The sequence below is a fragment of the Pipra filicauda genome, unplaced genomic scaffold (genome assembly GCF_003945595.2).
Source record: "Pipra filicauda isolate LSUMZ 115617 unplaced genomic scaffold, ASM394559v2 scaffold167_size3244652_pilon, whole genome shotgun sequence".
Lineage (NCBI taxonomy): Eukaryota > Metazoa > Chordata > Aves > Passeriformes > Pipridae > Pipra > Pipra filicauda.
This window is the reverse complement of record NW_024104184.1, coordinates 968,964-984,105: the sequence shown is the minus strand read 5'-3', so window position 1 is coordinate 984,105 and position 15,142 is coordinate 968,964. Positions and strand designations below refer to the sequence as shown.

Sequence of the window (15,142 nt, the reverse complement as noted above, 5' to 3'; positions counted from 1 at the left end):
TTCCTAACAGAAAAGTTAGAGCAGAAGTATTTTGTTGGAATTTGCTCTTGAAAGTCAACTGCAATGGTAACGGATCCTCTGAAGCATTTCAGGGTGTCTGTTGCTCTACCATCTCACAACCTGTTGCCCAAATATCACCCATTTCAGGCATCTTCATTCTGGTTTCCCTACTGTCAAGAGAGTTGTATCCTTCACATAAATGCCCAGCTGATCTGGAAATCATAACCCAGGCAGATGTTCAGCTCTCTGTGATTTCTTCTTTTCAAGTAAATAACATTGTTTGCATATGAAAGAGTAGTGTCTGCTTAAGTCTTCTCTCCCAAAACTACATGGTTTTTCATCTGTAGCAATTGATGTGGTGGCAGCTGAAGTTTCTTTAGTTGCATTTATGATTTGTCTCTTTAAAAAAATGCTAATTTAAAAAAAAATTGTAACAAAAAATCAAGTTACCGGTATTCCTTTAAAATATATATTGCTGGCAGTCAGATGGAAATACCTGATTTTATACCTATTCCTCAAAATGTGTAATTTCCACATGGTCCTTGGAATAGAGACACTTTTTTTTCAGTAGTTAGTTAGAAATGCTGCCTTCTTCTTAAATGTGTAGGAAAGAAAATACATGCCTCCTTTCCTTACAACTTCACTTGACCTTGGCACACTCCATAGACATTACTGATTACACACAAAGTGTGCAGCAGATAGTTAGTTCATCAAGGCTGTGAGGACTAACTTCCATCTGACCTTAAATCCCTGGATGCAGCATCTTTAGCTCAAAGTCCTGCTGCTGCAGCTCTTTTTGTACTGTGTGATGTTCATGTGAATGGTCTCGTTGGTTTTGGTATCACCACTTGTGTAGTAAAGACTGGTTGTTGGACGTAAATCTGTAAATTCAAGGCAAGCGTGTAAATTCAGGAATGTTTTGCTGATTATTCTTCGTAAGACCAGGCTTGAGAAAAAAACATGTTTCTGAATTTAAAACTTTCCTCAAAGATCTTGATAAATTAACAGGGATGAAGCTTTTTTATCTTAATTGTACATTTGTCAGCTTTTCCTAAGACAGTACTTGCTGTGTTTATATTGAGATGTCACCTATTTCCTTAAAAATTCTTCAATACAAAGTTTATTTTCTTTTTCAGGTGTTCAAATGAAACAGTGTTCAAAAAGGAAGATTTGTTTTGGGCATATAATTTCTGCCCCACTCCATACTCTTGGACAGCACTTCTGGGCCTTATTTTGTACTTGATTTTCTTTGCACCTGGTAAGCAAACATTTGTTTTCACATGTAAGTTATGAAATTGTAAAATATCAAATAGTGAGGCTACATGTCAAATTTACTTTTGAGTCTAGCCATTAGACTGAGATTGATCTTTTTTCCCTAATTCTTAGGGATGGGTCCTATGCCCTGGACTGTCAATTCTGAAATTTATCCACTTTGGGCTAGAAGTACAGGAAACGCATGTTCTTCTGGAGTCAACTGGGTTTTCAATGTGCTCGTGTCACTGACATTTCTGCATACAGCTGAATATCTGACATACTATGGTAAGTAACAGTATGTGTTCATATGTGTAATACTGCCACTGGCACAGAGATTTTCTACAGATTTTGGGTCCCTCAGTTGGTTTTGCTATGAAATGTCAACTGTGAATGCAGTGTTCTCAACCCACTGTGGTTCAGTAAGACTGGAGATCTGATACAACCTGCCTGGATTATAGACTTTGGCCCAGATTTCATAAAAAACATTTATTTCTGTCCTTAACCGAGAACCTAGACATTTGGTTAAAACAGAGAAGCTGGAAAAAATCCCACTTCTGACTTAGTGAAATATGCTGATTCCCACAGGATCTGCAGTTTTTCAGTTCGTGGTGACATCCAAGGCCAATTTCAGATGGTCCTTGCAGAAATATAGGTGTTGATTAAGTCCTGTCTGCGGGAGCCTGTGGAGTGTTTGTCAGGTTACTGCTCAGCCACTCCAGCACAAGTCATTTAAATTACATTAAGCTGCCAGGCAGCTGATGTGACCTTCACATCATTACTAGTACAGAGCCTTTCAGCTCTACTTGTTATTTCTTTGAGCCATCAGTCTAGCAACACATGGCAGGTAAATGTTTGTTGGTCCTTTGGTACCTTCTCTGCCCCTCTAGGTATAATGGATCGTGGGTGGGAATGAGCTCTTTCTCAATATTAATTGTCTCTACAGAGGACTTTTAAATTATAATGAGGTGTAAGAGTTGCGAGCGTTATTTTAATCCTGACTCATTCTTTTGCTAGAGTTTCTCATTTTGAGGAGTTGTTTTAATGTGTCCTTCACTGTCAAGATAAACTAAGAAAGCTCTTGCCTTCCACATATGATTTTTTTATTTGGGCGTGTGATTGTCTAATTGCTGTTTATTTTAACAGCAGAGTGACTTGCCCAGAAAGGATGTGCATTATTATCTTTGGCATGAATTGAAATTTTCTTTTTTAATTTACTTTGCTGCAGAATGGTGCAATAAAGTGTCCTGCTTCTACACCCACAGCCCTGCAGCTCGTTGTTATAATCCTGTCCCTCCAGCCTTTGCTTTTACACACTCTTTGATTCCCAACCTCCTGCTTCTGTCGCTCCCTCTGCTCAGACACAGAACGGGTGGGAACCTTTGTAACTGTGCCAATTGTTTTACGTTGCAGGAGCCTTCTTCCTCTATGCAGGGTTTGCTGCCTTGGGACTAATCTTCATCTACGGCTGCCTTCCTGAGACTAAAGGGAAAAAACTAGAGGAAATTGAATCTTTGTTTGAAAACAGGCTATGTACATGTGGTATGTCAGATTCTGATGAAGGGAGGTATATCGAGTATATTCGGGTGAAGGGAAGTAATTACCATCTTTCTGACAATGATGCTTCTGATGTGGAATAATTTTCAGCTGCTGATGTATTTAATCATTTAAAAGCCTTCTGGGGGGGAAAGCAGCTCTCTGATGACCTCACTGCCCTGCTTCTGGTCTGGTTCTCCTTTCTACTGTGCAGTTAAAAATGCCTTCATGTTCAAAAATGCTCCATTTGGAGGAAATTCAATATGCTAGTGTTTTCTTGATAACTAAAAGCAATGGCTTCCAAAAGAGGTTGAATTTCACAGTTATGTGACTTTACCAAGTGTGCACAACGCTGCGCCGTCCCCAGGTATTTAGTAGGGTACACTGTACCAGATGAATACAGAAGGCTATCCTAGATGGTCAGGGGCTGTCCTTATCTTTAGTCCTGACAAGATAAAGTAATTGAGTAGCTAATCAGAAAGCAGCTGACAGCTGTCAGATCCCCATCCCATTGCAGCCTAGGACATAGCTCTGCTGTGCAGTACAACGAAGGATGAATGCATAAGTTGCTGTAACAGTAACCATTTCAAAAGGTTGACCAATTGGGAAAATACAAATATCTGTTATATCCATCAGAGGCAACATTTCCCAAATTTACCCTAAGTGAATTTCCGTTGTTATTTATTTGAGGTAACAAGCAGACAGCCATATTCACCTGGATGGAGGTTCAGTAGGCTGGCATGTGTCCGTGCTACACTGGGCTATCGACCCACTGCTGCTCTTGAGTACACACTATGGTCAGGAGTTTGTGTTTGTGAGAGAAACCGCCAAAATTAACTACTGACAGCAGGAAATCAGAGCTCAGTATGTGGCCACACGTACAAATGAACTGGTATATATTACTAGGTACAACACAGAGGCATCAGTTAGAAAAAAATTATGTTTGTTTTCCTTTTTTGCATTTGAACATACTGGCTTGTACCTAGTTTTGAACATAAAATATTGTTAGCTAAAGGAAAGAGAAGGAGGGGAGAGGGTTTGTGCTGCTAAATGCACAGTGGTCATCCCTCCCGCGCCTTCTGCTTGTGAATAAATATTGCCTTCAGTTTATCTCCATATGTGCAGAGCAGATGACTCCCAGCACACTTTTCCTTCAGATGTCCTTAGTCAACCGGTGTCTTGCTAGATCTAAAGAGAAATATTAGCAATGGGCAGAAGCCTATATCTCATATTAATTGCCTTACCAAAGCATTGCAAACTTGTCAAGAAAATGTCAGGCACAAAAATCAACTTGGCTGCTTTTAGCATGGTAATGAAAATCTGAATGGTGTTTTATTTGCCTGCCATGATTGCTTACCTTGGCAAATTGAATTTTATGCAGCTACATAAAAATATTATGTTATTTTTTTCCTTGTCCTGTCCTCCTTGCTTTAAGTTATCAAAGATATGAGTTTGAAAGCATCAACAATTCAAATTCTTATCTTTGAAACATTTGCTTTATGAAAGAACGTGGAAAAAATTCCTCTGCCTGTGGGCTGCCGCCCATTTATTTGGTAAAAATACATTTATTTTTCCTTGTGTAAAGACTAAAGAAGTCATTGGGTTCATTAGCTTTTATAGATTTGATTTGTGGGGTTTTCTTGGGTTGAAAAATATTTTTAATGTAGGATTACTATCAAGACCAAGCCTGGACATTTGTTACTAAATTATTTTTATTGGATAACATGGATTTTTGTTGTTGTAAAGAAGTCTGACTTTATGTTATCTAATCTTCTGTGGGGGAGTTCCTACTCTACAGTTATTGACCTTCAGGGATTGGGTGTATTTTGTTTTGTTTTCTTTTTTACTTCGTTAATCAAAGAAATATTTTTTGAAAGAAAACATTTTAAAGCATCCTTCTGTGACTTGCCTGGGACTAAAAGAGGAAAACAGTGGACAAAGGGAATTTCAAACGAATCATTGCAAAGAGCAACTCGACCTTGAACGTCTCCTGTGTGGTGAGAGGGCTGGATTCTCACACCTTCCATCTTGCCTCCCTTTTAAGCGCACAATATTTTTATGCTTCAAAGCACCAGCTGTTGAAAATGCTCAGATCTCCAGACCTGTCCATTGAACATGCTCAGGTCCTCAGACCTATCTGCAATTGCCCCTGCAGCGGGATGGCTCCGTTAGGCTGTCACCTCTCTGAAACCTTCGCTGAAGGTGCAGCACCTGAAAAGAGAAAAAGGGATCCTTGGCACAGACAAGAACAAAATCATTTTAAAGACAAATTAGTTTCTTTCTGAAGCCAAAAAAATATGTGTTTGAAGACCCTTATTCGGGGCAGTTTCGTTACCTAGAACAGTGTGTGAATAGGTGTATAACAGCCAACCTGTGCTTAGGTGGTTGATAGGTTTAAGTGGGTATTTAAGTGGGTATTTATTTACTGGCTTTTGAGGATAGGGACTTACAGTTCTGATCCCCTCACAAGCACGAGGCCATGCTCACTTTACACCTGTGAACATTGCCTTGCTTGATGTGTTTTGCTGGAGCAGGTGCGAGGCAGGACCCGGCGTCCCTGTGGTGGCCCCGAGTCAGTGCTGCCCTCGCACTTGTGCCCACAGGGAGAGGAAACCGCTGCAGTTACTGGGCATAGCTAAAGCAAAGTCACTGGAAAGATTGCAGTCACAAGGTCAGGCTGTTCTGTTTTGCAGGCAGTGCTGCGGCTTTTTAGCAGCAGAAGACCGTCTCTCTCTGCCAGCTTTGTTTCATGGACGTTTTCAGAAGTGGCGCTCAGTCGCACACAGCACTGGGCTCACTTTCTCACTCAAGTTTGATCTTACTGAAAACAGTTTTCTGCAGGTTTGTATCCCATGCCCTTTTTCATGAGGCATAACAATTGAAACGTGCAAAATATATTGCCTTCTTCATTGTCTTTCCCCCTTTCGTGCCCACAGAGAGCTGGGTTTAAGTCTTCCTTTTAGGGTTGCTTTACACCAAGACAGCATTCCATACTTCAGAAACACTGAGCCTAGTACCAAGCATCATGTGTAATAAAAATGAAATCAGACACTTCTAATTAGTCTTACACAGTTAGGGTTTTATTTTTAGAATCTGTGAACATTTACAGTTTATTAAGAAAATTAGATAAATGTTTCTATTTTGCAGATTTTTTATATTTATGCATATTTTAAGTTTTAAGAGATTTTTGCTAAAGGTAGACTTAGTAACATTCCAGATAAAAGAATAAAAATACAATGTAACTGAATAATTTCTTATTATAAGATTTTAATTTATGAAGTAGCATAAATAATATGTCTAAGCACAAAATTCTTTTATTGAAAGCTTTCTGCAGAAGATGTGAAATTGTTTCTTCATAAGGACTGCACACAGTTCAGGTATTCAGGTGCATCAGGAGTGCTAGAATGATACTGCTGGTAGAGTTGGGCATATTGATTATACACAACGATTTGAGATATTTTAATTCTGATTAATCTACCAACTCTACGTGTGAGCTAACAAGTATAAAAGAAACAAGTCCTGATGCATTTTTAATATTTTTAAATTTAAGTCACATATAGTAGTTGGTTCATCACATGGAAATTAAAAATTGTGGGGGGGTGAGGTAATTTGCCACTTGTTTCTTCCCCTTGGCACTTCATTGATCAAAATAATCTTTTAACAAGAGAACCAAACCTGTTTTGGAAATAGATGTAGAGTCAGAGCAAGGCCCAGGACTTGTTTGGAGGGCTGAAGTTGCATTGCTGTGCAGGCACCTTGGATAGGTCGCTCTCGTAGGCGTTGCTACCTTGTGAGTTGCAGTGACAACCCTGGCGGAAATTGTCCCGGAAATCCTGGGAAAAGAAAGAGTACATCACGAGGACCATTGTTCCAATGCCAACTGGTTTCTGCGTGAATTGATAAATGCAACATTTCACTCATGTAGGAGTTAGGGTTGGGAGGGGAGAAGAAAGAAATGATGCATGAAAAGCCCCACGAAGTCTTATTTCAGTAGATGGGTGTGACGTAGCCAACAGGAGCAGTCATTTGTCGTGGTTTATCCATGTGGGATAAGGATGGTGAGGCCAAGGGACTGTGCTTGGTCCTGTGGATAGGATCGGTCAGGCTGTCAGGCTAAGGGGGAAGAAGCACACAAGTGCTCCTCTCCCGTACCTACATGGAGGTGAGGACATGGCAATGGAATTGGCAAAGCTGATACTTGGTGAAATCTCCTCTGCCTCTTTAGTCACTCAGGCTGAGCACTGGGGAGAAGTTTTGAACTTCAGAGGCTGCTACAGGCCCTGAGCAAAGGTATTCCTTAGGCCATGGGGGTATTCGCTGCAGTCCCACAGACAGTGAGTGGGCTAATAAAAGATAGACCCTGCACTTCTCAGCTTTATACCCAGCTTTCTACTTCTCAACATCAGTGCTCTTCTAACATGGTCTTCTTGAAATTTTGCTTGTACTTGCAGAAGAGGCTTTGTTAGCTGAACATCACTACTGCAAAGAGGCAGAGTTTTCACAGGATAGAGAGATCTCGGGGTAGAAATCCAGGTAGAAGAGACAGTTTTTCAGAGCACTTTAAAGAGTAAGATATGTGTGCACTTTTTTCTGAGAGAGTCAAGCTAACCAAACCCATTCCTCTGCATTGGGAAGAAAATCAAGCTTTGTGTACCAGGCCAGAAGCAGATAATGCCACAATATGTGCTTTATGGCAAAATGTGTTTTTATTGCGGGTAACATTTACAGCTTACATGTAGCTGCTGCCTATAAAGTGACTCAGTTGTTCTCTGGATTTTAACAAGTCATATTTTTGTGCAAAAATCTTAGTGGTTTTCTATTGATCTTCATCACCTTGTGTACAGCACAGTTAAGCATAATCCACAAGTGGTCTAGATTGTGGCAGTGTTGCAAATGTCAGCACAGTAAAACTCTAGGTGAACATTGTTAAAGAAATATTGTTGTTTGTGATATGGGGTTTAAAACTCCTCAAAGGCAACTATATATAGATTTTAAAAGTCTGAAAAAAAAAATGGCAGTTCTTATCTATTTTGTGTATGTTTTCATATAGAGAAGGAGTTTTTTATGTGCCAATAACCATCACTGTAGTGTTTTGTAAATGGGTGTTAATAGTGTTGCAGAGTTCTGTATATGAGAATATACTTTAGCCACAATGACCTGTTAGTGTGAACCAGCGGCATGTTTTTAATCTTACTCACACCTCTCATCAGAGGTGCTCATTCACTGGCTTTAGTAGAGCTCACTCATGCCAGGGGAAGTTTGACGAGCGTCAGGCCTCAAGAATACAGACTTCATCTAAATCCCCACTTTTTCACATTGTCCCTAGACAGTATGTTACATGTGAATGATCTGGCACATGTAATTTTAAAGTTTCAACTCTGGTTCCTTGATTTTGTAGAGAAACGTTTTGTCAAAATTTGGTTTGACCTTTCATTGCATTTGTATAAATAAGGAGCGCGCTGATTAAGTATGAATATTGTCCACCTATTTCTAAAGGAACCATCTGTTTCTGAAGTGTTCAAATAAAGGCAAATTTCTCTTGCTGCCTTAAACATTGCACAGACTTTTGGGAGGACTGAATGTATGACCATCATCGTGACTTCTGCAGGAGAAACTTCATGGATCCCCAGCAGGTTTGAAACGAGATGGTTTCATGGTGCTGAGATGCTGCGTTACACTGCAGGCCCTGCCTAGTGCACTCCTGCCATCTGTTTGAGTAGTCCCCGTGAAATTGATAGGATTATTCACATGCTTGATATTCTCCATGTGCTCAGTGTCCTGCTGGTCCGGGACATCGCTGGGAAGTGGCACGAGTCATGTCCCTGCTTTCCGTTGTGAATCTCACTCCTCTACAAAATGGTTAACCGGATCTTTTTGTGACAAATGCCATGTAGAATATTTGAGACATTATTGGAGACTAAACTGACAGTAGTAATTCCATGCTGAATAATAACATGCACATGGTGCCATCAGGCACACTGTAATCCCTGGGCACGTGTTACGGTATTCAGTACAAAACAGGTTTTGGCAAAACTAATTGCTGAGTTGTCCAAGTCATTTCTTAACCATGTCAAACGTGTGCCATTTCCATTTCCAACCAGTCAAGCCTATAATGTATGAAAGTGTTGTACATTTTCTGAAACTTAAGTGATGTAAAATTATTTAATTGACTTCTGTTCTGATTGCTTTAATGAAAATAAATATCTTCAAAGAATTGTCAGTGCCAGAAGTGTAAATGAACAAAATAAAAGGTGAGATACTTAATTACAGAATCTTTCTCAAGGTTTCCTTTGTTTGGGTATTTGGGTCACCTTTTAGAGTTGCAGCATTGCACTGCTCAACAAAATGAGCTCAAATAGGCTATGGGCTTACCTGGTAAGAATAACTTCGAATATGATCTCAATAGGATGTATTTCAAATCAGAGAGCAGTTCTGTGATAATGGGTACACCAGGTAAGTGTTCCTTCCTTTCTGGAGAATTTGTTTGAAGAGCTGCATGCAGCTATGCAGAGGAGCCAACTGTCCCAATGTCCCCCTCTGGGTTTTTGATGTTCCCTGCCCAAACAGACCAGTTTCCTGACAGCAGTTTATGCCATCAGACTTGATAATTGACTGGGGAAAGAGCAGGAGTTGCTGTTTTCTAATGGGGAAATGTCCTAGCCTTGTGTTTTATTCAGAATCAGTTTGATGATTAGTCAAGAGCAGCATGACCATGGCCATGCTGTGCTGGGGGCTGCCCTGGCTGCGCTCCCCAGTGCGGCAGAGGAACAGCACCCACTGGACCAAATGGAAATTGGATCTGTTACCTCCACCTGCCACAGGTACCACGATCGAATCCTTGCGAGATCCAGAGTTGGCTCTGACAGAGGTGTAGCCTTTTGGTCCAGGATGCAGAAAGATCACAGCCAAGAGGAGATGCTGGCAGCAGGAGACTGCTCAGTATCTGTGTCGGCGCTTATCTTCAGGAGGTGAGCAAGGAAACTTGTCATTGTGCACCGACAGCTTCTGGTTTTAGCTTTCTGGCTGATAGTGCTTATAAAGGTGATGATATTACTTGTCACCAAAACCACATGGCAGCTTTGTGGGATAATGAAAATCTGGTGGCTCTGCTGTCAAACGCTCCATTTTTTTGCCTTCTCCCATTTCCCTCTGCACTAGTTACTATCGCAAAACAACTACTGATGGATTGATTTTTGCCAGATGCATTCTGCCATCTGTAGAACTGCACTGCAGGCAGTAACAGTACTTGCTCCAAACCTTTGTGATCATTTTCAGGATCAGACCCCGCAGATATCAGGGTTGGGTGGTGCTGCATCTGAACTAAAGTCATCCATACAGTGTTGCACAGCTTTTGCTTTATGCGTGGCACGAAGTTCTTGCTTTCAAGGCTGCTACAGTTTGTAGGAAGTAAGTGGGGAACTTAAAGTTAAGTGTCTCAGTTTAATGTAACTCTCCTTTTTTTTCTGATCTTGGTGGTTGCCTGCTGAGTTGTGCTGGGCTGGTCAGAGACCTGCCACTGATCATCCCCTGAGCTGGTGTCCCCTCCAGTCAGAGCTCCCTGTATGAATGCACTCAGGTGCTTCAAGCTGCTGCAGTTTCACTTCCAGCACATTCACTTGACCCAGAATGAATGGCATCTCAATTCTTTTCCTGATGGAGAGGTTAACACATTCAACCCGTCAGGCAACCGGCTGAAATCTGTGGGGAAACAGTCATGCACATTTGCCATAAGAAGTTCCACCAGTCACATCCTGGGGCTGTTTGTTAACTGGTCTCCATGGCAGGTTTTCACTTGTTTGTTTAATATGTGTGACCTACCTGGTACCCATGTGTGTGTGCACGTGTGTGTGTGTGTGTGTGATTAACTGAGAAGCTCTGCATAGACCTGAAGTTTGGAAAGCTTTTGCCTTTTGAGATTTAACTGCAGAACTACTAGAAGTATTTTCTGCATCTTAATTTTGACAGAAAAGTCCCAAGGGAAGTGTGGGCTTAGTTTGGTTAAATACTTTTATAGGAGATTTTGGGGTGTGGATTTCAGGAGGATACAAAGATCCATCTGTTCTGACGTGTGAGACCTTTGCCTTAGCTAGCACACTCGGATTTTGGGTACTGTGATATCCCTTGAAAGTTCAAATAGACTCCATAATGCCAAAAAGAAGAGAAGGGTGTCTTATATGGAGCAGTAAAATGTATATTGTACAACAGAAGGAAGAAAGAGGATCAAACATCCAAAATGACCTGCCCGCAGTCTTTTTACACATTAACCCTGTCACCACACAGCGAGGGGCTTAGGTGCATTTTATTGCAGGTAGAAAAGGGGGCAGGGAAATGAAAGGCTTCCAAGCAAGCTGTGTTCTATGGATCATTCTTCAGAAGATGGATTTGAATAAACAGATCCTCATAAGGGTGCAGGAGTTGTGCACGGTGTAAGGAGTGTAGAAGTTGCAGCACAGTGGTGCTGGGGAGCACATCCCTTGGGGGGAGCTCAGGTGTGAGAAGGAAAAATAAAGTCCCTCCACTTTCAGAAAAACATTCCAATGGGGATGTATCCATCCCCATTGGAAAGAGAGTTATTTAAATACCATTAAGGGTGGAGAAAGGGGGCTGAAGAGGTGGGGAGGGTCCATGCCTGAAGGATCAGTGAGGGTTTGGGGGCCCATCAGGGAGGTGGAGATACATGAGCAGTTTTAGGGCAGAGAGGGTTGGATTAGCTGAACTTCATAATCAAGGTGATATGCAGAACTGAGACTGCACCAGGTTGCCAAGGCAACATGGGCAGAAAGAGCAAGGAGCAAATCCTGAGGAGGGGCTGGAGGAAGGAAACAGGGCATAAGGTATGGAGGATGGTTAGTGAAGTGAGTGTGGGGACGTAGTACCTCTGCCACACCACCATGTGATGACAGGAGTTTCAAGCTGTCCTGGGTGGAGAGAAGCAAAGTCAGAAGATGGCACTGGGCTGAGGATGCAGCAGATTGAATGGTCTAAATCTCTCTCTAAAAGGTGGGGTTTTTTTTCAGGACTCAGATTCATAGGCTTAGTGTTCAATTTTGGGTTGTATTTTTTTACATTTCTTGGGTGCTGCATTGCACTTTGTTTGCTGCTTAATCTATCAAGAAGACATATATAGAGAGAATTAGCCTTGATTCCCATGACCAGCTCTCTGTTCCTGGCTGCATTTGCCGGTCCATGCATGGTGACAAGGCACAGGAACAAGGTGAGCCAAGCCCTGCTCTGCTGGCACATCCTGCCCTTTCTTTAAAGGGCATCCTCATGCTTAAGGACATTGCAGTGCATTTTGTTTAAATGGACACAGTTGCTGGTTTTTTGTTTGTAGTCTCTGCCAGTGTTGCTCCTCACAATGTCCCTGATTTTGTGTTACTGGCATGGTTCATCATTGCCCCCAGATTCCTAACGAAAGGGTCCCCAGTCTCCTGAGGAAGAGGTCCCCACCAGGAGCCCCATGCTGCAGTGGCCGTGTGTGCCCTGAGGGAGCAGCACAGTGAACCTCCTGGAGCATGAAGCAACATCCCAGCAGAGTCACACAGGCCCCAGCATGGCAAAAAACTGAGGAGAGAGGCATGGACTGAGCTGGTTCAGACTCCACCAGGCAAAGCATGAAGGGTGGGTTTTGAACAGGCAGCTGTAGCACAGCTAACCAGCTTTTGGTTTAGTGCCATTCCCCAAAACTAGGGGGAGGGTTTGTATTACAGTGCTCAGGGCTGATGCTGCCCCACCTGATCTGTTGTACACGTGTCTCTGGTCCCCTTGGACAGTGCTGTGGCATTTTCAGCCTTCCCAGCCCCGCAGTTTTTTCTTCTCAAAGCCATTTCCACAGCTGAGGCTGATGAGACCCTATGTCCCCAGCCAGCTGTCACCAAATCCTGTGTACAGTTTTTCTGCCTGAAGCCTTCATTCAGGGTCACTTAGCATAGCTGTCGTTGCAAAGGGAGGTTGTTGGCAGTCAGGTAACGTGCCATCCTGCGAATGCCAAATGATTTCTCTATCCCTAAAGTGGCAGTTGTGGCCTGCAGCAGGTGGCCAGGTCCCCACTGGGAAGTGGTGCCTTAGAGTAAGCATTGCTGTGAAATTGATGCTTATTTTAATATATTCATGGGGAGATGGCATCAAACCCTGTCTGACTGCTCCCAAGGAGCTCCTTCATGTCCAAGATGTCTGATGTGAGTGTGCCCTGTAGGACCGTCACAAGATGTGACTGCAGTCAGAGTCAGTCCGGTGTTATGTGGCTGGGCGAGAGGGTGAACATTTACTGCTCAGCTCACAGAGTCAGGAGACCTAGCTGGAGTTCGACATCACCAGCCCTGGAGAAGCAACTCCTGATTTGGGTGACTGGGACTGTCACCTCTAACCCACCAGAGGCTGTCAGTGAGAAGAGGCTGAAAAAGTGTTGCAGAAGGATTCGCTTTAGTGGGGACAGATTAGGCACTTTATGCAGAGAGTTGGTAATATTTTTTCCAGGAAACCTCATTCTTCCTCAGTCTGCTAAAACCCTTAAAAAGCCAATTCACAAGCAGTTTCTATCAGAGAAACAATCACTTGTATGAGGACTTAAGCCTCTCATTTCCTGTAATCCTTCATGAAATTCTGCAAAGCCTCTGTGGAGGCTCTTGGCATAACATCCAGCAATAAACTGCCCATTAATGAAACAAACTTCTGTTGGTGCTTGCCCAGAAACCTTACCTTGCAGGTTACTGTAATTAGAGTTGATTTCAGAGGGAAAAAAAAGTTACCAGCTGCATATTAAAACTGATTCTGACTGAAGCTTATGGTAGCACTTTCGGTAAGAGAGTCTTTCTTTCAATCTGTATTTAGAAGCATTTGAGTACCACTAATAAAAAAGTGCTCCTGGTTTTTGGTTAATTACAGGTACCCTTCTGTCCTTCTCCTCAACAAGAATACTCTACTTACAATTGATGCTTACCAAAAACAGTTAACAACATGTATATTTCCATGGCCTCCCTGGAGGCTTAGCACACTGCCAGGAAGAATAATGTGGATGAGAAAGGACCATCTCTGCCTATGCTGGTGCCTCAGAGAAGGCTGGTGGTGCCTGAATGTATATAGTGAGATGACAGTCATTACTGTAGGTTACAAATATTGGTGGATTAATAGCATCAGATGCTGAATTATTAGCTGAAGAAAGCATGATTTGAGGCTACTACTTCCTATTAAATCAAACTCAGCTCTTCCCAGAAATAACAAAAAAATCAGGGGAAAGAAAGCACCTGAGCAGAGGGGGAGACTGGTGCTGAGCTAAGGAGAAAGCAGGAGTCTCTTTTAATGCAATAATAGTAACATAAATACTTTAAAATACTTCTCTAGTAGCTAAAAAGAGCACACTGCTTTACTTGTCACCATTGCCAGCACACAAACCAGTCACAAAAATAGTTTTCTTCTTCTGATTGCTTTGCAATTACAGGTAAAAATTGTAAAGTAATTGAATTTCATACAGTCTCATCCAAAGACTTTGAAACATGATTATCTACGGTGATTGACATATCCCAAGTGGTGAATTATTGCACTAGAGACATGTGTGCAGCTCTTACATACAGCCAGTCAGGAGGTGTGTGTCTGGCTCGAGCAGCGGAATTTTAGTCCTTACTGAGAAATGGTGCAGTCTAGGCTGGAACCTGGCTGGAACCAGACAAGTTGTGGGAGCTTCTATGCTAGTGGCTGAAGTGAAAATAAGCAATACCCATGAAAAGGCTCTAAGTGATGATAAATATGAGAGGTAACTCAATAAAGAGCATTTGAAACCCCCCCCACATACATCCATATGGTGCAACCAGCTCTCTTTTCCTGGTTCCAACCTGCATTCTTTGTCCTGTAGGTTCACAGAAGCAGACTGGGAGTGTGCCTGCTCACAGATCAGTTCTGCAGATCAGGAGTATCTGCCTGAACTTGAGTAGCTCGCTCCACTGTAAAACAAACCACAATTTAGAAGTCCCAGCAAAAATGCCACTGTCACAGAAATCAGGAGTGTAACTTCCATTGTGGGTTAACGGCAGTTCACTTCCATTTGGGTCACTTCAGTACCTCACTAACACAAACACCAAAGAACTCTCTGACCATGAGGCAATTTTTGCATCTGCTGGGATAATAAAAACCCTCAAGTCTAAAGCACACAGTGCTGGAGCTTTTAGCTGTAATGTGCCACCCACTGGCCTCTGCCATAGTGTATTGCAGGAGGCTGACAGACCAAGGGCGATGGAGCAGCGTCAGCCATGGGGGAGGCTGTGACATCAGACAGGCACCACTGGAAAGGCTGGCAGGTACATACCGGGACACTGCTGGGAAGGCAGAGATGTCCTAATTTGAGTCAGCGTGGGCCATTGCT

At 42.4% G+C, this 15,142-nt stretch overlaps 1 protein-coding gene across 1 annotated transcript in view; it reads left to right on the top strand.

Annotated features, from left to right (window-relative positions):
• SLC2A13 (solute carrier family 2 member 13) overlaps positions 1-9,059 on the top strand; it is a 151,796-nt gene extending 142,737 nt beyond the window's left edge. Inside the window, exons 8-10 of the mRNA XM_027731994.2 lie at positions 1,137-1,258; positions 1,387-1,539; positions 2,665-9,059. Of these exons, the coding sequence (XP_027587795.1) occupies positions 1,137-1,258; positions 1,387-1,539; positions 2,665-2,891 (502 nt within the window). The 3' untranslated portion in view covers positions 2,892-9,059. The remainder of the gene's footprint in view (positions 1-1,136; positions 1,259-1,386; positions 1,540-2,664) is intronic.
• Positions 9,060-15,142: the final 6,083 nt, after the last annotated feature.